The sequence below is a fragment of the Rissa tridactyla genome, chromosome 1, assembly GCF_028500815.1.
Source record: "Rissa tridactyla isolate bRisTri1 chromosome 1, bRisTri1.patW.cur.20221130, whole genome shotgun sequence".
Taxonomy (NCBI): Eukaryota; Metazoa; Chordata; class Aves; order Charadriiformes; family Laridae; genus Rissa; species Rissa tridactyla.
This window is the reverse complement of record NC_071466.1, coordinates 118557589-118585080: the sequence shown is the minus strand read 5'-3', so window position 1 is coordinate 118585080 and position 27492 is coordinate 118557589. Positions and strand designations below refer to the sequence as shown.

The following is a 27492-nucleotide window of genomic DNA, read 5'->3' as shown; positions in this document are numbered from 1 at the left end:
GTAATGAAGATAAACCACACACAAAAAAAAGATACAAACCATAGGGATGTAGATGTTTTCATAACCAGACTTTCCAGCTTTCTTATGTATTCCTAGGATATCCTGAGTTCAATATTCAATAGTTTTAGAAATATTTTTTCTTTTTTTTGCATACAATACCATTTACTCTGTTAATTTATCAGTTAATTACATGTACGTGGTAAAAAGAGCCACGTATGCCATACGTGACCAAACCACATTACTCCATATCACACTTGGAGAACTCCCACTATGGGTACTACTAATAAGCTTTAGACAGATGACTGACTTCATGATGACCTGTATAGCACCTCCCTAGCAAAACAGTAATTCTTCAGAAACTGTTCAAATTAAAAACTTTCAAGTCAAACAGTACAAGATGTCTGCCTTGTAAAACTAGGTTTCATTTCTTTGGTCTTCCATCTAGACTGAAGGTACCCTGTATGGTACACAGGACATTCACCAGCTACTGTTATCAGTCAGGATAAGTCCACAGACAGACAGTGGAATTGCTGCTTAACGTAAACAACTGGAATTCAGATAACAAGCAAAAGAGCCATGTGCATTGTTATTTACACAGAGGTGGTAGAGGGCTGTTGGGTGGCTGGGGTCATGAAGAACCTAGCCATTTTACAGGGTGGCACTAAACCACATTTCATCACCAAAATATTAAGCTACAGTCTTTTCAACATACTCAAGAACTTCTTGCTGCTGTAAGTGAGGTGAACTGAGCAGCAGTCCCACCCTCAACCCAACCAGCAGAAAGAAGAGTTTATCCACCTCATCACCTTTTCCCTTTGCAGAACCTGCTTAGTGCTGCGGGCATGGAAGTCTTCCCACCTGCAGCATCAGTGGGTTCAGCTTAAAAGAAATAACAGCTTCTGACAGGGTGAATATAGCAATTCTGACTACACCTGGCACAAACATGAAGCGAGCATTGCAACCCTGACTTACGGTGTTATTTTCATGAAACATTTCAAGCAGCAACTGAAACGTGCAGGTGAGCTCAAAGCAGTAACAGGCACTTAAGTTATTTAACCTCCCGATACTCCTCTGCTTGTTACTGACCTGTGTGTATGTGCATGTGTGCACATGCATGCAAGTATGCGAGTATAAAAGGGGTAGTAGGAGAAGGAAAAAAAAAAGATCAGGCTTTGTTGGCATCAAAAACAGTAGAAATACCAGTAATCTTCCTAGACATTCTTTAAGACTTTGAGAAGCAATCAGGCACCGCCCTCACGTTAAACACTGACACAGTATCACTTTAAGTGATATCTGCATGACTTACAAATTCAGGATTGCAAAATAATCCATTTTCTTGATACTCTTGACTAGTTGTTCAAGGCTCACACACCCATACAAGAGATTACACCTAGATTAACTCTTATGCCACAAATGTCCACAGGACCACAAGCAGTACATTTGACAATAATCCTTCATTCTTACAAGTAAATAAAGCAATCAGGTTTTCTGATGTCTAAGTGTAAACAAGCAAGATGAACTTCTAATGCACACGCAGGTGCACACAAAAAAATAAGCTTAAAACCCATTATCTGCACTTAGCTGTGAAGCAACAGTTACCTGCTTGGCTTGGCAAAGCAGACAGTGATGTTAAACCAGGCCAGTACAACACAGCCCCCCAAGTAATATTTCTGTCTCGCTGCAGGTAATTGGCCACAGGCAACAGGTCTGCCATGGTGCATATGAAGAGGCAGAAGAAGAGCCACGCGCCACGGTAGCTAAGCGATGCAGCACATTACCCAGCCACACATCACATCCAAGCAACTGAGAAGCAACAGCCCGCTGAAAATGCGACTTCTGCCCTCACCCTTTTGTTGCTTGGCAGTTTTAGATTTCTGAAACTCTCACTAGATGAAAATCCAGCATGAGGAAAGGGGAACAGCAAGACAGGCCTTGAAAAACAGCAGGAATGAGAACGACACAAGCAAGCCAAAAGGCAGAGTATTTATTACACAGGACTCCTTTCAACCCCAAACTCTAGAGAAGGTCACCTTTTCCCTACCAATCACCAAGCTACTTTGCACATGCAAAAGAGCTGAAGAGTCTGCACACTGGTCACTTATTCCCATGCAAAGATGTAAACCTTTGTCCTGGTTTGAGATAGAACAAAACCAATTTGCTCTTCACTGATTTTATTTTTCAGTTAAGGCTCTTCTAACTGACTTCTCTCGGAAATTAACAGCGTATTCTTCAGACAGTGTCTGCTTCTAGCAATGATAATGTCTGACATCTATAGCTAATACCAAGGAATGATATGCAGAAAGGCTCTTGCTTATACTTATTGCTATAACAATCAAGGTCAGCTAACTTCGTCGTGTGCCACATAGGAGGGTCGGAAGTGGACGAGCATAGAGGGGTCACACCTGCGGGGAGAAGCAGACAGGACAGGTGACCCAAAATTGAACAACAAGGTATTCCATCCCATCTGCATAATGCTCAGTATAAAGCTGAGGGATCAAAGGGGTCAGCTCTTCTTCTTCAATGGCCAGCATCCGAGGAGGACTCTCTCTGTTGTCTGCCTTTGATTGCAATCTGTGCGTTCCTGAATCCAGCTCCTGTCCATCACCGAGCCCAGTCTAGGACTTACCCAGTACCTGTCTGTGACATGTCATCCTGGGAGCTCAATACTGGTTTTGTATATATTTCATTATTTTCTTATTAATATTCTTATCTTTTTATTGTTAATATTTCATTATAGCTGTTCTAGGCTTTTTCAACTCACAAGTCTTTCTCTCCCTTATTTTCTCTCCCTGCTCCTTTTCGGGAGGGGAGAGGGGTTAATAGAGAACATCTGTTGTTCGCTTAGTGGACAGCCCAGCCTACACCTTGACAACCTTGTGCCAACTCCACACATGGACAAAAATAAGAGTGCCTTTTCAAAGCAGACAGGGGAATTAAGGATGTACAGTATAAGCACAGAGAGGAGTAACTTCTGATTTGGGGTTAGAAAAATATCAGCAGTTGCAGGGATGGGAACAGAAACACAGTCCAACACAGGTAAGACAGTGATTTTAACACCCATTTATTCCTTTAAATTGCAATCTCACTTTCCAGGTAGTCTCCACCCCAGGGAGGGTCTCTTCCGAAAGAGCATCCTGTAGCTTTGCTTGGTTTTAAGATACTATATATGGTTACATACCTCAGACTTTGTAGAACGATCTACTACTCCTAGCTACCCATAGCATTACTGTAGTTGTGCCTTTTGTTGTGGTCAGGGGAAATATGCACCCTTTCTTCTCCTGTCTCCATACTTATTTTCAAAGAACTTAGTTTTACTGTAAGCTATGCATATGTCATATCTACCTACTTAATTCTAAATATCAAGGTTGTCTCTGCAGATAAACAGCTAGCCTTAGCAATCTCTGGTTGTGTTTACTGCAAAATGCAGTAATGTTAAACAAATCCAAACAACAGTGCTATTTGGAAATAAGAAGTTTTAAGTTTCTTACCACTTGGCACAGTTCCTTATTAAACCTCTTTCCAGATGGACTTAATAGTTTTACACAGTTTTCCAGACGGATGACCTGAGAAGGCATCAAGCTTCTTGAATGATTCCTATGAACTTACTTTGCAAAGTTTTACCCACTAAGCAAGTTTTGCTGACCAAAAATATTTTCAGGTGACATACCACCATTGTGCACCCCTAGTATCTACACACACTAAGATACCTTGGGAAACGTGTGTGATCTTTCCATTTCAGAATGGTATGTTAAACATAGAACTCTTTGCCCCGTAAGACGGTAAGCCACAGTGAAGTTAAGCATTATCCTTGCCATTTCCACCGCCCCACAGCCTTGTGCTTATTCTCCATCCATACGAGCCATAAGCACTTCGTTTTGGCTGATGTAATTACCCCTCCGCCCAAATAGTTCACCACTGACCAAATCAAAGGTGTTTTCTAAGTCATTTACCGCAACTCCAGCGTCCCCATTTGCCGGCCACCTCCACGCCGCGCGCTCTGCCTCTCCTCCACAGAGATGACTCGCGTCCTCTCACTCGACAACCGACCCGAGTGCCGTGGTTTGGACACCAGGAAACCAGGACAACGAGGAAAAAACGGGCAAGCGCTGCTGCCACGGGGCCGCCGCCGCCACGCATCACGCCCGAGGCACCGCCAGGCCCCAGCCCCGCCGGCGAGGGAGGCGCATGCCCCCCCTCCCCTTCCCCCAGGGACAGGGCTCCTCGTCCCCCGCCAACCCGGTGTCCCGCGTGGGCCAGGCCCTCCGCCGGCTCCCGGGCAGGGGAGCGAGCAGGCTCAAACGGCCACGCGGGAAACGCACCCACGCCGCCGGCCCGAGCCGCGCCGACTGAGGCGGAGGGGCCGGTTTTGAACGGGGTGGGCGACGAACAAGCAAAGCCGGACCCTGCCCGCCAAATCGCCCTCCGTTCCGGTCACCCGGCGACGACGATCGGCAACGGCGTTTTAAAGGGACGAATCGTCTGGCTCCCCGGGAGCCCTCACCCCACCGAGCAGGGCGAGATAGAGGCCGGGGAAGGGCCCCCGAGGGCCCGGCGGCGCCTCCACCTGCCGGGCCAGGCCCTCTCTCCCGACCGCGGACCAGCGCCGGGCCGGGCCCGACCCAGCCCCCCGCCGCCGTCGCGCCTCGGGTCGGCTCGGGCAACTCCCCCCGCCGCATCACGATCCGCCCGGGCTTCGAGCGCAGCCCCACGGGGGAAGTGGCGGCCGGCCCTCACTCACTCACTCACTCACTCACCGGTGGTCAGCGCGGCGACAGCCAGCAGCCACGCCGAGCAGGGGATCCCCACCGCTGGGCGCCCCGCGGTGCCTCCGGCGACTGCCATCTTCCTGCCGCCACCTCCTCTCGCCCCCATTGTCCGCCCCCGGCCGCGGGCCCGCCCCCCGGGGCCCCGCAGCCCCTTTCCCTCGCTGGGATAGGGTCCCGCCGCTGTCACTCGCACACACCTCCTGCGTCCCCCTCGCCCCCGCCCCGGCCCTGCCCCGCTCCTGCCCGGCGATTGGTCAAAGGAGCGATCCGTCAAGTCTGGATGCCCTATCCGAGCAGGGAACGCACTGGCCCGCCCCCCGAGCCGGGCACGTAACTAGCTTCCCCCCTACCGCACAGCGGGTGCGCTGCTGAGGGTGTGGCGGCGCTGCCGCCGGAACCGCCCCCGGCTCGATGAAGTCCGAGGACCCGGGCACAGGAACGCGGCGGCACCATCACCCCCCCACCCTCCTCTTCCCCAGCACCCCCAGCCGTGGCGGCGGGGAAGAGGCCTGGACGCGCCGGGTCTCGCTGCTGACAAACGCCTCGGCCCCTGCAGGCGGCAGGAGGGGCGCGTGCCGCCGCGGTGCGCACGGCCGCAGCCTGCCCGCGCTCCGCTGTGACGCGGCGAGGGAGCCCGCGGCAGCTGAGTGCCCTCGCCTCCGGCTCTGGTGCCGCCCGGGTTCACCACCTGTGTGGAAAGATCACCCGAGTGCCTGCGCAGGCGGGCTGGCCGTCTGCCCGCTGTACGCCGGGGAACACTGACGGCAACTGACAGTCACGCAAACGGAGCTACGCGTTTGTCAGTACAGACCTATACAGGGGCTGTTGCGGCCTGCGAGGAGCACGGCACAACTTGGCCGCACTCGCTGCAGGCACGGAGGAGGGTGGGCTCCCCCCGCCTCCACCAAGATCCTTCGTGTTCTCCCCTGTTACCTCGGCGAGCCTGTTCTGGCCTGTGTTGCCTGTAAGCACAGGCTCCCACAGAAGCTCCTGCCATGCCGACTGTGTAACACCCTTTGGCTTTTGCCCGAAAATAGCTGCATGGAGTTCCCCTGGCTCACTAGCTGGCCTCCCTGCTGTTACGGACCCCCTGAGACCACGCTCTCACCCTTCGTCCTTCATCTCTGTGTCTTACCCCTTCTCTTTTGGGAACCTCTCTGCGTATGTTTCTTCTTTTGCTAAGGCATGTATCTTACAGAAGTTTCCCAGGCTTAGTTCTATCACACGGCTGTTGCTGCATCCAGAGGCCTTTGTTCCTGCCTGGTGCTCTGTGGATGCTGGTCCTCTCCCAGATGCACGTGCCACCGCAGTTTCTCTGGCCACCTAATCACACCCACAGAAGAAAGATGCCACAGGAAAGCCCTGCTGCCACGGTGAGGAGGGCCATGACAAAGCAAGCCCCTGCAAAAATACAGATTTATTTTTTTCCCCAGCTGTGATGCAGACATCAGGTTCACAGCTCTTGTGGGATTTGAAAATGTAAGGGCGTATGCACTCATTGCTCACACCCCAGGGGGAGGCTCTGGAGCAGGTTCCTCAGCCAACCGTTGTACACCTTCTCTAGAAACCCAGGCTACCAGAAATCCAGGGCAGCAACTGGGAATAAAGATGAACGTGGGTGACTCATTGTATCACAGGGAATTACCACCTTGTTTAGTTGCCACCTCATTCAGCCCCTCTGACTTCCCTTGCGGGTGAGTCTTTAGCCAACTCATCGATATCCCCACTTTCCAAACAGAGCAGAAACTGATACGCAGTGACAGGCCTCCCATCCCGAGCCCTGTTGCCTCAGCACTCCCTCAGAGCTCTTCCTTTCCATGGAAACTCCACCCGTGCTCACAGCTCTCCTCAGTGACTGGAAGTGTTCTACCAACATGGAAGCACATCAATACCCAGCATTCACTATTTACCTTCAGGCCCTTCAGTACTGCACATTTTAAAAACACATTTAATCCCCTGAACAGGCCAAGCTTTGTCTTTCTACACATTTTTTCAAGTTAGACATCCTAAAGTTTTTTTAAAAATATACTCTTTTTCTTATCTCAAATTTACTATCTTCATAGAGCTCAAACATTCTCTTTTCATGCACTAATAAAGCTTGATTCGGCCACACGTGCCCCTTGCCAGAGGATTCCTACGATATCCTCCTTCCCTAACAGAAATGAGGTAACGTTGTCACAGGTACAGCCCTAGGAGTGTCCCGTTCGCTGTGCAGTGCTACTGCTGTTCAATACAGGGAACATCTGGTCTACTTACTGTAGAACAGTTTTTTTCCAGATAGTAATGATCAAATTATTGTCTTCTGCTATTTCCAGAAGAGGAAGCAAGGTGCTGGAGCAAGCCTAATTTGTCCTGAGGAACACATACCGCATTGGTACATGGTGACATGTTGCTATTAAGGTTATGACAAAAAGAACTGGGAACATTCCTCAGAGCAAGCTGTTAGATGCAGAGCCTACAAGCTGTACTACACAATTCCTTAACTCATCTCACCACATAACTCCCTGACAGGGCTTTAAACTAGATTTGAAGAGGGGCAGGGATGGTACTGGGCTTGCTGGTGCAGTGCCAGGGTGTAGTTGCTCAGCACTTGTGGGGGGAGTGTGCCAGTATTTCTGAGAGCCAGAAGGCACACCACATCTCAAGGGTAAAAACTACACACAGGACGCCCTCTCCGAAATGCTTATACACCAATGCACGCAGCATGGGGAATAAACTGCAGGTCTGTGTGCGGTCGCAGGGCCACGATCTCATTGCAGTTACTGAGACGTGGTGGGACAGCTCACATGACTGGAATCCTGTCATGGATGGCTATGTCCTTTTCAGGAAAGACAGGCCAGCAAGGCGTGTGAGAGAGCAACTGGATGCATTGAGCTCCCACTTGGGGCGGATGAAGAGAGGGTTGAGAGCTTATGGGTAAGGATTAAGGAGCAGGCAAATATGAGGGACACTGTTGTGGGTGTTTATTACAGGCCACCTGATCAGGATGGGGAAGCTGATGAGGATTTCCACAGACAGCTGAAGGTAGCCTCAAAATCGCAGGCCTTGGTTCTCATGGGGGACTTCAATCACCCTGATACCTGCTGGGAAGACCACACAGCCAGGCATGCACAGTCCAGGAGGCTCCTCCAGTGCATTGATGATAACTTCTTGACACAGGTGGTGCAAGAGCCAACAAGGAGAGGGGCACTCCTGGACCTAGTACTGATGAACACAGAGAGACTGGTGGAGGACATCAAGGTAGGGGAGGTAGGGGGCACCCTACGTTGTAGTCACGGATCATGGGTACTACGCACAAAACAACAAGAAGTAAAATTACAACCTTGGATTTCAGGAGGGCTAACTTTGACCTCTTCAAGAAACTGCTTGGAGAGATCCCGTGGGCTACGGCCCTGGAAGGCAATGGGGCTCAAGAGAGCTGGTTGGTATTCAAAGACCACTTCCTCCCAGCTCAGGATCGGTGCATCCCTAAGAGCAAGAAATCGGCCAAGGGATGCAGGAGACCTGCATGGTTGAGCAAGGAGCTTCTGAAAAAGCTCAAGTGGAAGAAGGAAGTTTACAGTAAGTGGAAGAAAGGACTGACTCCTTGGGAGGATTACAAGAATGCCGCCAAAGCATGCAGGGATGAAACGAGGAAAGCCAAGGCCGCCTTGGAATTAAACCTGGCCAGGGATGTCAAGCTCAACAGGAAGGGCTTCTACAAATATATTGGAGGCAAAAGGAAGACCAGAGAAGTTGTGGGCCCACTGGTGAATGAGACAGGAGCCATGGTGATGGAGGGTGTGGAGAAGGCGGAGATACTGAATGCCTTCTTTGCTTCGGTCTTTACTGCTTGGCCCAGCCCTCAGGAGTCCCTGGCTTTGGGGAAAGTAACAGGGAAAGAGGAAGACTTCCCCTGGGTTGAGGAGGATTGAGTAAGGGATCAATTAAGTCCATTAGATATTCACAAGTCCATGGGCCCTGATGGGATGCACCTGAGAGTGCTCAGGGAGCTGGTGGAAGTCATTGCTGGGCCGCTCTCCATCATCTTTGAAAGGTCCTGGAGAACAGGCGAGGTGTCTGAGGACTGGAGGAAAGCCAATGTCACTCCAGTCTTCAAAAAAGGCAAGAAGGAGGAGTTGGGGAACTACAGGCCGGTCAGCCTCACCTCCATCCCTGGAAAGATGATGGAACAGCTCGTTCTGGGCGTCATCTCAAGGCATGTGGAGGAAAAGAAAGCTATCAGAAGTACTCAACATGGATTCACCAAGGGGAAATCATGTCTGACTAATCTGATAGCCTTCTATGATGGCATGACTGGATGGATAGATGAGGGGAGGGCGGTAGATGTGGTCTACCTTGACTTAAGCAAGGCATTCGACACGGTCTCCCGCGGCATCCTCATAGGGAAGTTTAGGAAGAGTGGGCTTGATGAATGCACAGTAAGGTGGATAGATAACTGGTTGAAAGACAAAGCTCAGAGGGTCGCAATTAGGGGCATAGAGTCTAGTTGGAGGTCGGTGACGAGTGGTGTTCCCCAGGGGTCAGTACTGGGCCCAGTCCTGTTCAGTATATTCATCAATGACCTGGACGAGGGGATAGAGTGCACCCTCAGCAAGTTTGCCAATGACACAAAGCTGGGGCGGTGGCTGACACACTGGAAGGCTGTGCAGCCATACAGAGAGACCTGGACAGTTTGGACATTTGGGCAGAGAGGAACCTTGTGAAATTCAACAAGGGCGAGTGTAGGGTGCTGCACCTGGGGAGGAATAACCCCATGCACCAGTACAGGTTGGGGGCTGACCTGCTGGAGAGCATCTCTGTGGAAAGAGACCTGGGAGTCCTGGTGGACAACAGGATGACCATGAGCCAGCAATGTGCCCTTGTGTCCAAGAAGGCCGATGGCATCCTGGGCTGCATCAAGAAGAATGTGGCCAGCAGGTCGAGGGAGGTCATCCTCCCCCTCTCCTCTGCCTTGGTGAGGCCACACCTGGAGTACTGTGCCCAGTTCTGGGCTCCCTGGTTCAAGAGGGACAGGGAACTGCTGGAGAGGGTGCAGCAAAATGCTACCAAGATGATTAGGGGACTGGAACACCTCTCTTATGAAGAAAGGCTGAGGGATTTGGGTCTCTTCAGTCTGGAAAAAAGACAACTGAAGGGAGACCTTATCAACACTTATAAATACTTAAAGGATGGGTGTCAGGAGGATGGGGACAGGCTCTTCTCAGTGGTGCCCAGCAACAGGACAAGAGGTGATGGGCACAAACTTGAGCATAGGAAGTTCCACCTAAACATGAGGAGGAACTTCTTTCCTTTGAGGGTGGCAGAGCACTGGCACAGGCTGCCCAGAGAGGTGGTGAAGTCTCCTTCTCTGGAGACATTCAAAACCTGCCTGGATGTGTTCCTGTGCAACCTGCTCTAAGGTGACCCTGCTCTGGCAGGGGGGTTGGACTAGATGATCTCCAGAGGTCCCTTCCAACCCTATGATTCTATGATTCTATGATAAGCTAACATAATTAAAGGTGTAGTTGCTGCTGTCCTTTTTCCCTCTAGCTATGCGACTCTACTCTCTGTCTACTGATAATACTGGTATTTATCAAATTTGTTAGTAATTCAGCTCATTTAGCTGGCAACAAACTTTTTTGTTTCCTCTCTGTATATGGAGAGGTGGGGAGTCACTTTTCTTCTTGCTGAGCCCATTCCCTGTAAGGTCAGACAAGCATCAGTGACAGAGCAGGACCGCCCAGAGAGTGGGGCAGGAGAGACCACAGCAGCCTCTGGGCAGGCTGCTGTCAAGTTGCCTAACTGGTTTCTGAGCTTTGCAGTGAAATCAGCATTCATTCCCACAAGAGAAGGAAAAACGCTTATCACAAAAGGAAGATCTAAAAAAGTGTGTGTCACTGGGGAGGAGGTTAAATACCTTTTTTATGGTCACTGTTTATATTAGAAATTCAGACCTTTGTCACCCTACTATTTTGGAGAGCTCTCAAGTAGCTTGCCAGAGAGAGCAAGCAGGATTATGATGGCAGATCAAATCTTACAGAAGGAAGAAGCAATATATATTCAGAAGAAGCTTCAGAAGAAGCAAATATATTCAGACTGATTTTACATTTTTAATGGTTTTGGTTGTTTGCTATTTAGCCTGCATGTCCATACCTCCTTGAGGAATTGTGCAGTAGACACTGTTTAGTGTGCAGAGATATGCATTTCTGCAAAAAATACCCCACCCAACACACTCATTTTGGAATAGTAAGAGAACAGGAGAAAGAAAAAACAGGCTCTACTTGTAAAAGAAAATATTGTGCATTCATTACAACATTACTTTTTCCTCTGCAAGTTGGAGAAATTATGACTGGCAGATACATTTATGTTTGCTCTGGTTAAATAGAAATGCAGCAGTTCTTTCAAAACTCAGAGCGGGCAGCGGCACAGTAATTGTATATGGTACTTGAAGAGTTTGATAATTATTTTACTGTAATTTGATTAAGAAGAATGCCTTGGATCACCCACTATGCAAGGATAAGTGTTCTGAGGAACCCCTACAATGGAAAAAGATGTTAATGATGAGCTATTCCACTGCTGAATTGATGCTAAGGAACAGCTTGAGCCACAGGTATTCTTGATAATTTTGATATATAAACAAGCCCATAAAATTAAAGCAATTATTCTTGCTGTCTCTCCCTCCTACCTTCTCCCCCGTTTCTTGGAATACAGGCAAAATTAGTTTAGTGACTGTTACTGTATGGAGACAAGAACCAAGATAGCATTGACCTCTACTCTGACCAGCATCAGTGCTTGTTGTAAGAGGACTCTGGTATTTAAACAGGTGTGCATAAAATTGTCACCTGTAAAGTAGGAAAGTAACGTCACCGCTGCTTGGCTGTGGTACAGTTTTAAATTATGGAAATGAACCATGCACTTCCCTTCTTTGGTTGGGGTTTGTGGTTTGATTGCTGCAGTTAATGGCTAGACATACATTAAGCAGATTTTGCACACAAGTGTAGATAGGGTTGCCACAGCGATTGGAAGAAACCTGGAGAGCAACAGCACACAGTAACAGTGCATGTGCCTCATTAGTAATATGCAGCACTACAAAAAAAGAGGACAGGCTGCGCACCTGAGATTTGCTGGAGCTGTCCCAACAAGGCCACCGCAGAAGAACCATCCCTGTAAGCCCTGACCACTCCTTGGTGGGCTTCTGGCTGCCCCAGCGAGGACGCTGCACCTGTGGGGCAGGCGTTAAGGCATCTGTGAGTGCTGGCTGCCCGGCTGGCACACCTACCCCGCGCCGGCGCCCCCTGCCCGGGCAGGCACAGGCTAAGGTAAAACACAGGGGTCGCGGCCTCCCAGGCTGAGGCAGGGGGGAAACTTCGGCCTCCGTTGCCTCCGGGCTGCTGCGGGGAGTCGGATGACAGGCTGGCACCAAGCCGGCAAAGACTTGGCTGTCACGAAGCCTGTTTACCACCTCTCCCTCGTTTATGTAACGCTGTTTTCTGGGACCTTCTCACCCGTCTCCATTGCGAGCTCGTAGGCATGGCGGCAGCAGAAGGGAGCCTTCAAGCGAGCCTGGCGGGCCCTCCCTCCGCCTACCTGCAGCCTAATTCTGCTCCGGCCGGCGGCGCAGCTCCAGGCCCGCATCGCCTCCCCCGGCGGACGGCCCGACGGCTGGGGCGAGGGCCGCCAACGGCTATTAACGGTCACCAACGGCCGCCAGTCGAGACTAGCCGCAGGGCAGCATTCGCGCCTTCCTGTAGAAAGGAGAAAAACCTGTCTATATGGCGGCTCGTTGGTCTAGGGGTATGATTCTCGCTTAGGGTGCGAGAGGTCCCGGGTTCAAATCCCGGACGAGCCCGTGTTTTTTTTTTTTTTCTTTTCTCCCCCCGCTCCTGCCCCAGCACCGGGGGCCGGAGCGGGTCCCTCCGCTGCGCTCCTCGGGCAGGCATGCGCCGGCGGCTGCACACAGCGAAGGGGCACGGACAAGGACTTACAGAGAGACGACGCGATCCCGTTTTAATGCAAAGAATAAGTCTAATAACTCACAGGGAAGGTGCGGCTCCTCCTCTTTCGCCCCGCACAGGGCGCCTCCTCCCCCTCCCCCAGACCCCACGCCGGTTCTGCCTCCGCCGCTACGGATGTGCTGCTGAAGCACGGCGGAGCCCGCCGCTCTTCCCAGCACCTTCCCCTAAGCCCACTCTCCCGCCAACGAGCAGGCCCGAAGCAACAAAAACGCTCGGGGGAAAACCGCGGTGGTGCAAAAACAGGAGGCGCTACTACTCCCCCCTTCCCAGCGGGCTCGTCCGGGATTTGAACCCGGGACCTCTCGCACCCGAAGCGAGAATCATACCCCTAGACCAACGAGCCGCTCTCTTTTGCCTCTTCCCCGGCTCTGCACTTCACTCACTTGCCGCCTCCTCCCCTCCAACACCGCTCACCCTCCCGCGCCCAGCGCTGCCGTGGGTCTCCCCTTCTCCCTCCCCGCCGCTCCTCTGATTCCCAATGGTTCTGCCCGACGCTCCGGGAGATTTCTCTCCCTCACTGCGGACGCTGCTGTGTTTGCCCCTTACCCCTCCCCCCCCGCCAGGGTAACCCGTGGCATCGCCCTTCCCCCGACCCTACGGCTCCGCTTGGTAGAGACGATTCCGAGTCCCCGGGGGGGGTTGGGTGAGGGAGAGGGCGGCGGCCCCCGCGGCGCCCCCCCGCGCGGATACCGCTACCGCGCCGTTCCGAGGCGGCAGGAACACCCGTCCGCCCCGTGGCTTCGCGCTCGCGGCAGGCGCGCGTGGCGGGCAGGCACGGCCAGCGGGGCTCGAAGCCGGGCGAGCTCATTCTCGGCGGAGGGGAAGGGGGGGAATGGGACATTCCCCCTCCCTCCCTCCCTCCCGAACGGCTATGGTTTATCCCGGCCTGCGCTTTGCCCAGCCGTTGGGCGCGGCTCCCCCCCGGGGTGGGCGGCGGCAGGTCCCGGACACCTCAGTGGGGCGGCTGGACTGACCGACCGACAGACAGACAGACAGGGCTTTCCACACCCCGCACCTTCCTGACCTGTGGGGTCGTGGGTGTGGGGTACACACGTATATACGTACGCACGCACGCGTGTACGAATCCACTCATGGCAGCCCCGCAGGCGGGTGAGATGAGGGCCTGTGGGGTGGCCGGGCCTGTGGGCCTGTTCTGAGGCAGCTGGTGGTTCCCTTCCAGCAAGCGGCCACCGGAGTAGCAGTTGGGGGCCCACTGGAGGCTGGGGGGGAAATGGCTTAACAAAGAGCCTTGGGCTTCCCGTAAAAGTTCAGCAGCGTTGGGCGTGTGTAATTTGGGTGTTGGGGCCAGAGGAGCCAGCAGCGTTCCCATTGATTTCTGAACCCACTCCACCCTGCTTCCGTGGCTCCCACTGCATCCCTCGTGCTATATCCTGCTAATGCCTGCTGTCACCCTCAAGCTTCCCCCTCATATTTCCACATCTCTGTACCAGCCCCTTGCATCCCAGATCTTTAAAAAAAACCCTATTCTTCCCATTAGTTGTTGCTCTCAGTCCTTACCCATCCAACGCTTTCTTGTAGCTCATGCTACAGCTTAAAGACAGTACAATCAAAAAATAACCATAAAACAACAGGACCCCAGCGAAACACAACTGCCACAGTCTCCTTGCTCTTGTGCTTCATTCCTTTCTCCACTTTATTCTTGGTCTGTTTTCCATCCTTCCCCCCCTACCCCCCAATTTAAAGGTGTTCTGGCCTGTAAGGTTTGTGCTTTTATTATTTTTTTTTAGTCTTTTAGGCACCATCCACACCAGAGGAATTGCATAAGTTACATCAGATTTTTCTTGCTGAGGGCATTTTCCTGTTCAACCATCAGTGTCCTTCCACCTGACATACACATGCCAGCCTCAGCAATTTGACAGATATGTATATGTTTGAATAGGTGCCCCACCCCATACACCAAGCCAAGCTGTGGTCTACACTTCAGTCAAAACTTGTAAACTCTGTACACCTTGTGGATACAAGACCACACTGCCCAAGCTGTCCTGGTTGGGGCAGGGATACATGCTCATAGGCTTTCTCTGCTTTTGCAGTGTCATGATGCTAATGCTGGCCAAGGAGTCTTTTCTAAAATTGCTCTCACTTGATCTGCAGATGGGGCAAGGTTTGTGCGCTGCCTGAGTGAGCATCGGCCCAAGAGGGATGCGTGTGTGGATGCCTTCAGCTGAGAAACAGGTGTCTTTTTTCCTGCAACTTGTAAAGCCATCAAGGAGGAAGATGGTGATGCAACTTCTGGCACAGAAAGTCTCTAAACTGTTGATTGCCAAAAGCTGGGAAATCTCACGGGAAGGATCACTCTGTGTCACCTTGGTTTTTTTATGCTTCCCGTGAACAAGGATGCTGTTGGAGAAATGGCACTAGGCTAGACGGCTTTGCTTACTTCTGCTCCTAGATACCTGATACCTGCAGGGCTGGGGCAGGGACTGTGGCAGTCTCCAGTGTCACTGCTTGCCCCAAAGAACACCTTCCTTTGTGGATTAAGCACATTGATTATTGCTGTTCCCCAAAAGTAAAAAAATGCCACAAATTAAATTAAAATTGAATGTTAAGCTATTCCGATGGCAGCGGAAATCCCACCCCTCTGCCTGCTGCTGCCAGTTCTCTCCATCCTTCCTCAGGCTCCTTCATCTCCCCAGAAGGAAACACACGGATTTTGGGTTGGTTTTATTCCACCGTTTATTTCTTCTGTTTCTCCCTCGGATTGCCATTCCCTTGCTTGGGACACACATACTCATTCTCTAAACAGGCGCACATGTATCTATATATACAGTAAGGCACAATCACTCACATCCAGATGGGACACTCTGCTGAGAGAAGAAACAGGGTACAGCAAATGATTGCAGCCTGCCCTGGAATACAAGCTCTAACAAACAGTTTCAAAGGGATTCAAAGGCAACAATGCTCCTCAACATGGCTCAAAAGGATGTGGGGGTCGTGTTTGCCAACAAGCCCATGCTATGAAGGAGGGGCAACGCCGCTGGCTCTCAGCAAGTGACACCTCAGTGCTCTTCTTTGACCTACATACAATTAATGAGCTGTTTCCTGTAAGCCAGGATGCTTTCTATCACGGGTGGCACTCGGTGGCCACACACTGGAAGTTGCAAAAGAGAATCAAAAGATCGGATAGGTTCTGGAAGTGAGAAAGACTGATGGACGGGCAGCCCTTCTAAGTTTGGACTGGAGCCCAAAGCTGGATAAGGAAACTTGCCCTGTTGACCTACGCAGCACATCTTTTCTGGGCATCGAATCTGTTGGTTGTTACTTTCCACCAGCACTAAAAACATCCCAAAGTTGAAGCACACAGAAAAATCACCTAGCACAGATGGCTGTTTCACGGATCAGGCAGCTTGACCCTGACTTCAAAGGGATTTTATGCTTTATGAACAATGTCCTAAGAGTTTTCCCTGTGTTCAGGGTTCACATTGTCTGCCATACAGCATATATGGAGAAAACATACTTTTTCCTACTGTTAAAACATTATTTACTAAAATTTGAAAGCCCAAAATATTTCAAAAGAAGCTACCAAAAAGGCAACATACATGTATGTATGTAACTGATGAACTTCATCTAAGACCAATGCAGGGGAGAAGAAAAAGACATTTTGGGGCAGGATGAAGGAACATAGGGACCAGAAGTGGTGGTGGCTGTTGACTCCAGGACAGCACCTATCAGGTCGCTCAGTCCTCAAATATCAGCGAGGAACATCAACCAACACCTCAGTTTTGAACTCCGAAGCAATTGCAAGCCAGTGTCTTGTTCCGACTGTCCCAAAATACGATGGGCCAAAGCAGAGAGCCAGCGAGCAGCCACTCAGCTCCGGGATGAGTCTGGACCTTGGTGGGTATCTGTATTCTGCTCCTCTCCTGCCACTGAAGGTTTTCCAGTAGCTTCCACCTTGATTGGGTTAGATGGCTCTTATTCACATGTTAGGTCTCCTGTGCCCTGATTGGGTCCTTTTGAGAGGGGAAAAGTAAGGAAATTATGAACAATAATCATGAGTCTAAGTAAATACAGTGCTGGGGTGTCTGTGACCTGGGGGTACTTTGGTAATTTCTGTGCTCGGAGGCAAAGGTGAGCTGCAGAGCCCCAGCTTGCTTCCTTCAGGTGCTCCTTGCCAAACCCAGGAGGCATTTGAGGAGGGGAGGTTGGTTGAAGTGGAATGAGATATTTCCTCAGGCATCTGTGGCCACGTTATCAGTGGTTGGAGAATATGTAAGAAGCTACGTGGAACAAGCCCTGCTTTAGCCAGTGGAAGTCCTCTTTTATTTCAAGTGGTGGAGGCCTGCATTTGCATGCTTCCAGGGCTGATCATGAAACTAGTATGTGTGCAAACACTATTTTTTCTGGCAAAGCTACCAAGCCAAACACATATATAGAGATAATATATGTATGTACACATGTATATATACAACGTGTGCACGCATATACATATAAATATGTATATGTAAGGAGGCATATTGAGATAGTATATACATGAGTACTGCTGGGGAAATGTTCTTTTTACTGTAAGTACTTTAAAATTGCTTTCAAAACAGCAATTGAGCAGGGTGCCTGGTGAGCAGAGCTTATCTGTTTTACTGAATCCAGAATTGGCTTTGCTTCTTCTCCATCCTCTCTCTCTCTGTGACACCACCCAGGAGGACTGGTTATTTCAAATACCTTTGCAGATCTGAGATTTGATACTCTTGAGGTGTGGGGAGCAACAGAAATGTTGGTGTGTTCTGTCATAGTAGCCATTTTCATTAGTAAGCAAAACCCTCTGGTAATTTAGGAGCCATCATCACGCTGACCCATCTTACCTGTGCGCCACAGTTATGCTGTGCCCTGGTCCTGCGTGGCTGATGTTGAAGCCTCACTGGCAGTCTCTAAGCCCACTGTGTCCTGCAGCAGTTCAGGTGCCAGTGGCGTTTCTTCAGTGTCTGACGTTCTCTGTGCATCTGTGCTCTCACTGGTCTCCTTCGCTTCAGTTTCAGCTTCAGTTTTAACTTCTTCCTTCTCCTTGTCCCCCTTTTCCTGTTCACAGGCGGTGCCTTGCTGCTCTTCTCCCTGGGGACTCTCGCACACCTTCTCCTCCTTGTCTCCAGAGGGAGGCTGGGGAGAGTTTTCCTCCCCTGGGGCACCACGACAAACATCCTCTTCCTTGGTATCCCCTCTGTTACTCTTGCAAGGAGTCATTTCCTCTGCCTGTTTTTCCCCTTTTTCTTCATCTTCTGATCTGCTGGATCCTTTCCTTGATGGGGGCTTCTCGTCAGACCCCGTCTGTTTCTTTTGCTCTTTGCTCCCTGTTTCTGCCTCCCCTGTCTTGTCCTTGGGCCCAAACACCTCATCCCCGTCTTCCTTGGCACCATTTTCTGGAGAGGTGATGTTGACCCCTAAATCTTCCCCATCTCCATACTCAGACAGAGATCTTCGGAACCTCCTAGAGGGAGGCCTGCGCTTTATTGATCCCCGCGTCCGCACCTTGGAGACAGGAAAAGCAGACAGTGAAGTAGTCAAGAGAGCAGTACTGGAAAGCAGGAAAGCACAACAGACGAAAATGCCGTGGGAAACTTGATTGCTATGCTGGTGGCATCACTCTTTCTGCTCTGCTGCGGAAAGGTAGGGAGACAAGGGCTCCTACCCATGACAGACTACTTTAGAGGACAAGCAAATTCCTAGTATATGCCTCATTCTGTAAAGGTGGAGCTCACTGTCTCAATTTAAAATGTAACTCCTTGTCCAAGTTAGATCCTAACCCGAGGATGCTGTATTCTTTGGGTGACTTTGGATGTCTCAGCCTTTTCTACTTTTTTTTTTCTGCTTTTGGCAGTTTGATGGTTGAGGAAGGAGTCTGCACTCCAGCTGGGGATAGTGAATGCAGGTTACAGCTCCCCATCTAAGTGCTGTGCACTCTGTGGGACACCTGGTAAGCCACTGTGCTCTGCGTGGCTCCCTAAACTCCTCAGACAACCTTGACATTTGCTGGGACGTGGCACCACCTCCTCACAGTGCTACCAGCCACCCTGTTACTGCTGAGCTGAAGTGACTGAGTCCTGCCACTTACCCCTTCCCTTTATCCATTGGGCCAGGAAGGCTGCTGGAGCTGCTGGACCATGAAGATCCATTTGCAAGTCTGCAGAGAGGAGGCTCCACGGAGATACACTGAAAGACTGTTTCAAACCCGACGCATAGATCTCCTCCCTTGGCTACAAATGCACGCTGCTATGGCAGGACTGAGGGCTACAGCTTCCTCTTCCTCTTCATCCCCAAGCCTTATCCTGTTGTGATGGAGAAATTCTAGCACATACCCTACCTTGTTATAGAATTGCAGCTGAGTGCCTTCTGGGGGTTGATCAAAGCTGACTGGCGTCTCGTTTGCTTCACTGGGCTGGGACTGAATCCCGGGGCTGCTGGGCGTTGAGGGAGGGGTGCTGAACGGAGAAACCAGGGCTTTCAGACCAGGGCTTTTGGGAGATGCTCCCGGCAGCAGAGCAGCTGGAGCAAAAGCCAGATTGGCCTGTAAAGAGAAATCCCCGTCACGGGCGTGCAGTGACACCAGCATGTACTACATGCGGTAACCACACGGAGGAACTCTTGGTCTTGCCACGGGAGCTGCCACATCTCTCAGCTGTCACAACCCACATACCTTCTGGTTATGGGTCTCTCCTGGTGACACTGTCAACAAACAAGTCCGGGCAGAGAAGTTACAACTGGACATTTGCCCTTCTCCAGCAGCTGGATCTCAGGACACGTCCTTTTGTCATCCCGAGGCCTTTGGGATTTTCCAGTGACCCAGCCAAACCAGCACAGTCTACAGTGTCTGAGCTGGGAGAAAGTTGAGATTTAAACCATCCCTGTGTGTGCCCGAGCAGACCTTGCAGTTTCAAGCCTGTCTGCAGGTCTTCTGAATGATCCGCACAGTCGTGAGGAGCAAGAAGACCATGGGAAGAAGCAAGTTTGTGATTAACTGTGGCAAAATACGTCCTGCTGGCCTGTCACTAGGAAGCTCTTGTAGGCAAATGTCCTTGTGTGCATTAAGAGGGACAGTGCTATGAATAGGCTTACATTGTGTCAGGGCAGCCAGGAGGCATTGAGTTCTGGAGTCGCACGTGCCGCCAGGAGAGGCAGCTGGCAGCAGCAGGGCACTATGTCTATGGGTTATCAAGTGCTGAGATGCCCTCAGCGGCATGAATCAGGGGCCGCGGCAAGATACAAAAAGGGCAAGAAGCACTGGGTGTGTTTGTGCATAACTGGGGGAATCGAGGCGCAGGGGGGTGCCAGAGCCCGGAGCACACTCCCCACTGGCAGGACTGTAGCTGCCTGACGTCAAGGCCAGCTCCCCGATAGGGTGCAGGTGACTCAGTTTGATTTAGACTGCTGCAAAGAAAGAGCTGGAAGAAGTCTCAGCCAGGGTTTCCCTCAATTTCTCTCATGACCTGCATTTAAACTCAGGTTTCTGCCCCTGCTCCCTACCTGAGCTGTGCTGCTGCCGTGCTTATGCCCAGCCACATACCCCGCAGATCCTAATGATCTTGACCTATGCACTGACCTGCCTGCGGACGTGACTGAGGATCACTGGACTGTTTCTGACACTGGTTACTGTTACTAGACCTGCTCTGCCTTCCTTCTTTACGTATTGTGGGACTGGGTCCTCATTGGTGAGGCCACTGTCCTGCTTAACTAGCTGTCACCCTTGGTTCTTGGATCCTCCTCCCCTGTTCTGCAAGGGAAGTAGCCATGACAAATGCCAAACAGTTTTAATTTGCTGGGGTAGATACGTGGGCTCCTCCAAGACCTACCTGCAGCTTTTCAATCATGGGGGAGCTTTTCACCTTGACCTTAGGAATGGGGCAAGCATTTGGAGACCGCTTCTGCAAAACAAAATGAAACATGAAAAGGTCACAGTAAAGTAGGTGAAAAAGAGGAAATGGAATGAAGGCAGAAAACTTGGAAGAGATAAGCAGAAAGTGATAGTAGGGGAGCAAGTGAAGCCTCAAATAGTGTCTTCACACAAAAGTTTGCTTTCTTCTTTTCTGACCCTGATGCCCTTTTGTTGTCTAGCCATCCTAGGGCTATATGTATATGTATCCATCCTCTGGGAGAAAGGGTGATAGTCTGCTTTCTGGCTGAAGTGTCTGAGTTAGGTGATGTGTAATGGCTCTGCTGCTACATGGCGTTCACTAAGGTATCTAACCTATGACACAGTTTCCCCTGGTATTATTTCAGGACCAGACAGATTAAAATTCTACCTCTGAAAGGGTACAAGCCTTAATGTTGGTAAACGTGAACTTTTTGTGACGGAAAAGACTCTCTGCCACCACTTGGCTAACAGAGTTAAAGGGTATCCAATTAGTACGGGCAGGAAAGGCCTAAACGACCAGAAAGGTAGAGCTATGAAAGGCTGAAAACAGTTTGAGAAAATGATAGCATTGCTTTGAGAAATGGCATGTTGCTTTTTTCAGGTCCAAAGGAAAAGGAAGGAATCCAAGATTTTAAAGCTTATGCTCCTTTGGCATGGAGGCAGCCAAAGCCTATAGCTGTGAGAAATGAAGGACAAAGAACCAGCCCCTTGTTAAAGGCAGGTAACAATGTCAAATTTGGTGGGTAGACTTCATATCCTGAAATACAGAAGGACAGAACTGACCAGAAAGGGCCTGAGCATAAACTTCAGCAAGTAGCAGCCAGCTTACTGGAACCTGCTCATTCAAGGGTGCTATATGGAGGACACCTCAAGAAAATATTCTCTGGGTATTGCTGACAAAACCCCTCTTCACTCTGGATTAATTATTCCCTCTTTCTGAAGAAGGAAAAATCTGCAAGAGCAGAACTATTATGCCACTATACTCAAACTTCCAGAGTTCCTCTGCAGGCAACAAACAGCACGGATGCTTCCTGTGCTAAGTGCTGTTCAACTCTAGTAAATGCCAGCAATTCCTGCTTTAAAATGCTTGAAAGGTGCTAACTGGGTGGATTTTTCTGTGCTCTAATGGTAAAAATAAAAGCACTAGAAATGGGACGTGTGTCCATGCTACAGGAGTGGGAAACAGCGTGGAGCTGACTCTGAGTCAGTATGTACGTGTGAGCAGGGGAAGGTCTGATGCTGCATGATTGATATCTTTTGCTGCATGGCCAGACCTCTCTGCTACCTCCAAGCTCATGTCTCAGGAGAGAACAGGTTGCAGAGAGGAGAGACCTTGTCCCCCCTGTTAAATTGATACTCACTTGCTCATCATTGTCATTTGTCTCAGATTTGTGGGAATACAATGGAAGGGAGCATGGTGGTTTCCTCCGAGTTGGCTTATGTGGTGGTACCTAAGAGAAGAAAACAACCAACTCAGCAGCAGGGAAATCAGGTTTTTTAAAAAAAGGAAGTGAAATTCAAGCACCAAACGGCATGCTCTGTAAGTGACCTGCTTGGATGGGCAGGGCTCAGCTTGTCTAAAGGAGTCAAGGCAGCACAAGCTATTAGTATATGGGAACGTGGCCGATGCATGCCAGGTGTGCTTGTAGCATCTCGAGCGTAATCCCAGTGTTGGAAGAGTAGTCTATATCTCTTTCCACAGCATGAACCACAACATTTCATGCTTTGTGCAAAGGACACTTTTCTAAGCTGTGGAGAGTGGAGAAGCCTTTCCAGAAGCTTCATCTTCAAAGCATCCTGCTGGAAACCAGCTTACACTGTTATTGTTCTCTTTCCTGTCTTATTAGCAGGATTTCCTTTTAATGAGTCTCAGCTGCCTACCTGGTTCACGATTTTCCTATTTCGCATCTGATATATTTTAGAGGCAAAAAGGGGAATTCTGACTTTTTCAACATGCCCTACAGCCCCTTTTGTTTCTTTCTAATGAAGAAGAGCAGCTCGCAGAGGCAAGTCTTCATCTGTAACCTTTAATTTGATTAAGAAATAGATTCTCCAGGGGAGAAGGAACAAGGGAATTTAACAGCAGGGACATTGGTTCCTTCTGAATGTCCTCAGGCTCTCAGAAGTACCAGAGCGCTCACTAGGAAGGACGAGACGCATAGCTCAGCACCTATGGAGTTGCTCCTTCATAACAATTGCTCTGGTCTTGAAGCCAAGCGGTCTTTGTTTTTATGCCAGGTTTGTAGTCTCCTGCCAAGCTGTTAACACACTTTTCATGTGTTAACAGACAAAATACTTGGATAATATTGTGGATCTTGGATAGTATCCACAATATAATATTTGGCTAATTTTGTTACCTTCTAATAGGCAGGCATGTGAAAAGTTGGATTATGGAGTTTTTGCCTTCTGTAGAGTTGGCTGTCTTGGAGGACCTGTAGACTTGATGTCACTTAACTTCTGGTGGTGCTGCACCCAGCCATGGTAATGCTGCGTCTCTAAGCAGCCAAGGGCAGCCCTGCCCTTATCCTTATGTCACACTAGGAAGGAATAATATCATGTCTTATTGAAACCCCACCATCTTGCAACCATGAAATGCTCCGCTGTGCCACAGTGAATGTATCAGAGGTTCCCTGATTCCCCTTTGCTGGCATGTGTCAAGCAAGGGTTAAAGACCATACACTCAGCCGTTAATCTGAAGCCAGCTTGAGAAAGCCGATGGGGAAGTGGCAGATGGCTTGGAGAGAAAAGACAGGAAACTTTGTCCTCCTGTGTCTCTGGAGAAAGTGAGTTTCCCCCCACTGTGAGGCCCCTCCGCGCTGCCTTGGCTTGGGAGCCGCAGAGGTCTGCAGATAACACAAGAGAGGTCTGGGAACTTGCTGCCTTCTTAAGGGTGAGGGACTTAGCGCAATTAAATCCCATACCTTAAAAAGAGGAAATTACTGTAATGGGACAGATGGAGTCGTGTGCTAGTGACTAGATGGAAAAAGAAAGTTAAAAAGTGCTTGGGAAGAGATAGGCTATTCCCATCCTGGGGCCTGGCTAACCTCTGGGAGTGTTAACCTCTGATAGATGGTGGCATGCCAGCCCTGCAGGACTGAGGTCACCATCGCATCCAGCCAAAGACAGGAGGGGTGACAGGGAGGATCCCCTTAGGCCCAGTCTGGGACATGCTGAAATCAGCTGAGCAGCAGAAGTAAGCAGTTCAATTTTAAAGGGGCACCCACTGACTGAAGAGTGCCACCAGTAAACATTTATGCTTCTGAAAAAGTGCATAATGATACAGTGGGCTCTCCTAACATGCCAACATCCATCCATAAACACTCTGACTTTCCTTTCTTCCTGAGATGTATTCTAGTGTTTTGCTTCATCAGGTGAAAGACAGCTTGTGAGGTAATGCTCGGCATATTGGGCTTTCAATAAAATAATGTTTCAGCATGATAGAGGTAGGCACAGAGTCTGAAATGTCATTGGGAAGAGGTGATGAGGGTAAGTAAAGAGACAGCTTTCTCTCTCAGACCTGTACAGAAGGAATTACCTGGAGGAAACCTCCTTTTATGAACAAGGTGTTAGTGACCTGCCAGTGGCTTCTACACTGCATAATCTGTTATTTGCATTCTTTTTCCATGGCTCAGTATTAGCTATTTCATTATTCATTGTTGCCCTCTGCACACAAAAGCCAGCCTAGATAGTACGTGCATTGCTGTCTGTTACTGTTAAGTGTATATGTGTGTACCCTATCAAGCTTTACAGTGTCTCAGTTACAGTGTCTAGTTGTCCTGAGGTATGCCTCTACCAAAATGCTCGTCCACGAGTCGGCCATGCATGGAAGATACTGTCATAGCTTGCATTGCACTAGGAGACAAATCCTTTGTGAAGATTCAAAACCTAGGTGGATTCATGCTCGGATCACTGATGCTCTAACTTCCACAGGCAGAGGCATGTGCCTCATTTCCCACTCGCTTACCTGCTTGGTGGCTGCAGAGCTCCTTACCTCTTTTCCAGTGATATTGGCTGCTTGCTCTTTGAATTTCCCTGCTAGCTGAGCCACTGAGGGTGATGCTGACTTGTCCACCTCTGAGTTGGTCTCTGATGGCCTGTTCTGACAAATTGGGAACAACAAGTTATGAGCAAAGGTTGGGAAAAGCAAGCAGGCTAGAGAGAAGGCTGCGTATGTGTTATAAAGTTCAAGAGTAAGCAAGGACTTAAAGCAGAGTTTCTCACATCTGGCATCAATCATCCAGTCTGAGAGCAAGAGGCTTGGGAAGACAGGACCTAGCAGCATTTTCAAATATCCCAGAAAACCGGTAATTCATGCAGAGCCTTTCAGCTCTAGCTGAAGAGCCTACACGTAGTATTTTTCACTGGAAGCAAGCTAAGTATTTCAAGCCAAGTGTCTGTTGCCCATCTTTTCCTCACAGTGAGCAGATGGAGCAGGGCAGTAAAGGACGTTCCCATACACCTTCTCAGCCCTCCCATCCCTTTTTTACTGCCCTGGTCACCGGTGCCTTTCCTTTTCCAGTGTTTCTGCTGTGAGAAGCCATTCCATGTCCTCGCAGCAAGCCAGCATCTGCTTGGGGATGTCCCTGTGCTGTTCTGCTTTTTTGGCAGTGAAATACTCAGGCGGGTGGGGGAGAGGGAGGAAATACCAGGGCTGAGAGAAGCTTCCCCTCCCCTGGGTCAACAACAGGCTGAGAAGCAGGAGGCTTGTTGGAGACTGCATGGTGCGGCTCTTCCCACAGCACATAGCCCTGGTGTCATCCCACATTTACCTTATTTTCTTTGCTATGTGTGTATCAAGGAATATGAGTAGAAAGCCTTGAAATCAAAGTTGATGAAAGGAAACCTTTGTTCTTCATCTCTGTATCTGATGCCAGGGAAAACTGAACGAGAGGAACTGCGAACTAACCAACAATCTTTGTTTTATTAGAGGTGGAGACCTCAAAAAACCAAATCAGGCTATGAACCATCATCAAGGAACCTCATACCTCCACTCCCTGTACCACCATCATGAACCCATGACCAGCACCAGACATCTCACCCCTTTGCCTCAATACTCTTCTGCTTCTCAGTCAGAAAGTTTGCCCAAAGGCTATTGCTAGAGGAATACATTTCTGTTTCTCCAAAGGCTCCAGCACAGCCCTTCCTTCTCCCCTTACACCACTCTGTCTGGGAGGGACCTGCTGTCTTGTTAACGCAACCGCTCCTTCAACATCACTGGAGGTGAAAGGCCGTCGAAACACCAATCTGGCCCACATATGGACCAGTTTCTTTGGGTCACCACACTACAGGGGCTGGAGAAATAGCTGTGGAAATTTGAAATCATATTAAAGAAGGAATTTCTTTAGACTCCTAGTTTCTAACTTAAAAGCAAATTGAGGAGGTTACATTAAGGATCATCTCATCATCCGCAGCTTGGAGCACTCACCAGCCTGAAATAACTGCTAGGGAGCAGCATGGATAAGGCCTGTTTGCATTGTGGAAAAGGGCCTTTGCCTTTCTCAGAAACTTGTAAATAAATGCTCCCGATAAATGCCGTCTTTTTTCTCCTAGGCCCACAAGCCCCAGTAGATGTCTGCCATTCTCTCTGTCCAGGATCCTGACTACATCTCCCCCGTTACACTTCCTGTGAACTTCGGACCAGCTTTCCTGCATCCAGCCACAAAAGCCATATCAAGCTCTATCCTCTCAGTGAACTTCTAGTACCTTCCCCCCATCTTTTCAGCCTTCATTAGTGTAATTACAGGCAGGGGAAGTGGCAGATAAGGGGAACGGAAGAAATAGTGAGGAAAGCAGATCAGCAGGGCGACCTGCTGCACACGAAAAATGATGGCTGGGGCAAAGTGGGGAGGGAGAGCGGTTCACAGCTGCAGACTGGCGCCCTGCCGTGAAGGGAGGGCAGGCTGGAAAGAGAAGGGAGCAAAGAATGAACCTGGGGAAGGTGGGATGGATTGGGAGGCTTGGCTCAGCATAGAAGCTCCCAGGATACCTGGGCGTGGCTGAACCTGAACTGGGGACTCAGTTGAGGCTGAGAAGCTGCAGGTGCTCAGTGTCTGTGGTGGAAGGGTTGCCTCCCTCATAGTCCCTCTTTCTCCAAGAGCTTCTTTCATAGCCCTTCGCCTTTACCCAGAAAAGACACTGCACTTCCTCTTGGCCTTTTTGACCTCTCATTTTGGGGTGGTTGTGTTTTTTTCTTTTTTTTTTTCTCTTTTTTTTTTTTTGAGTTACAGTCTGAAAACACAGCTCCCTTTCTTTGGATTTGATCAAAGCTGTGAGGCTGGAATGATTCCACGCGTTTCTTGTTTTGCTCGTAGCAGGCATTGATTGCAATGTGTCTCTCGCCGGCGTGAAGCTCGCCAGCCGGGGCGCAGGAAGCAGTGAACATGCCATTCTAAGATTAGCACAAGTAGCCCACGGGCTGTGTCCTCCCAAAACTGCCAGCTGCAGACTGTCCGATTACGCTACGTGTTTTGCAACAGGAAAAGTCCTTTCTCAGATCCTTTCTGGCAATTAAACTGCCGTCTTGTATCCAGCTTTTTCTACAGCTTCTTTTTTTTTTCCCCAGCTGGTGTGTCAGGCTCTATGTCTTCTAGTCAAGGGAAAGCACCGTACCAGGGCACTTGGGTGCAAAAAGTTCCCTTCCTTGCACTGCAAGGAGAACATTGTTCCCCTAAATTCCAGGGGCTGGACTGGCAGTTTCCCTCCCATTGGGAGGAAGGTGGGAAGACTCACTTTCCCGCTCTCACCCTGTAGCATTTACCAGCCCTCAGCCTCTTCCATGACTAAGACACGTGTCTGCTCCTCTTACCCAAGAACTCAATGCTGGCTCTCTCCAGCCCCATGGTATTAATGCAACCTCTTCCATTCCTGGTCA

The 27492-nt window shown here is 49.9% G+C and overlaps 2 protein-coding genes and 2 non-coding genes across 4 annotated transcripts in view; 1 reads left to right on the top strand and 3 right to left on the bottom strand.

Moving 5' to 3' along the window:
* The window catches only part of MPZL1 (myelin protein zero like 1), a 49441-nt gene extending 36207 nt beyond the window's left edge, over positions 1 to 13234 (bottom strand). The window contains exons 1-3 of the mRNA XM_054203640.1: positions 13178 to 13234; positions 12254 to 12493; positions 11863 to 11970 (exon numbers count right to left, since the gene is read on the bottom strand). Coding sequence (XP_054059615.1) covers positions 11863 to 11970; positions 12254 to 12383 — 238 coding nt within the window. The 5' untranslated portion in view covers positions 12384 to 12493; positions 13178 to 13234. The remainder of the gene's footprint in view (positions 1 to 11862; positions 11971 to 12253; positions 12494 to 13177) is intronic.
* On the top strand, positions 12526 to 12597 carry TRNAP-AGG (transfer RNA proline (anticodon AGG)). Its single transcript has one exon. It is a non-coding gene; the product is annotated as a tRNA-Pro (tRNA).
* Positions 13035 to 13106, bottom strand: TRNAP-CGG (transfer RNA proline (anticodon CGG)). Its single transcript has one exon. It is a non-coding gene; the product is annotated as a tRNA-Pro (tRNA).
* A 2190-nt stretch (positions 13235 to 15424) lies between the features above and the next one.
* RCSD1 (RCSD domain containing 1) overlaps positions 15425 to 27492 on the bottom strand; it is a 34744-nt gene continuing 22676 nt past the window's right edge. The window contains exons 2-7 of the mRNA XM_054222886.1: positions 24613 to 24720; positions 21983 to 22072; positions 20560 to 20631; positions 19074 to 19277; positions 17581 to 18241; positions 15425 to 16734 (exon numbers count right to left, since the gene is read on the bottom strand). Coding sequence (XP_054078861.1) covers positions 17594 to 18241; positions 19074 to 19277; positions 20560 to 20631; positions 21983 to 22072; positions 24613 to 24720 — 1122 coding nt within the window. The 3' untranslated portion in view covers positions 15425 to 16734; positions 17581 to 17593. The remainder of the gene's footprint in view (positions 16735 to 17580; positions 18242 to 19073; positions 19278 to 20559; positions 20632 to 21982; positions 22073 to 24612; positions 24721 to 27492) is intronic.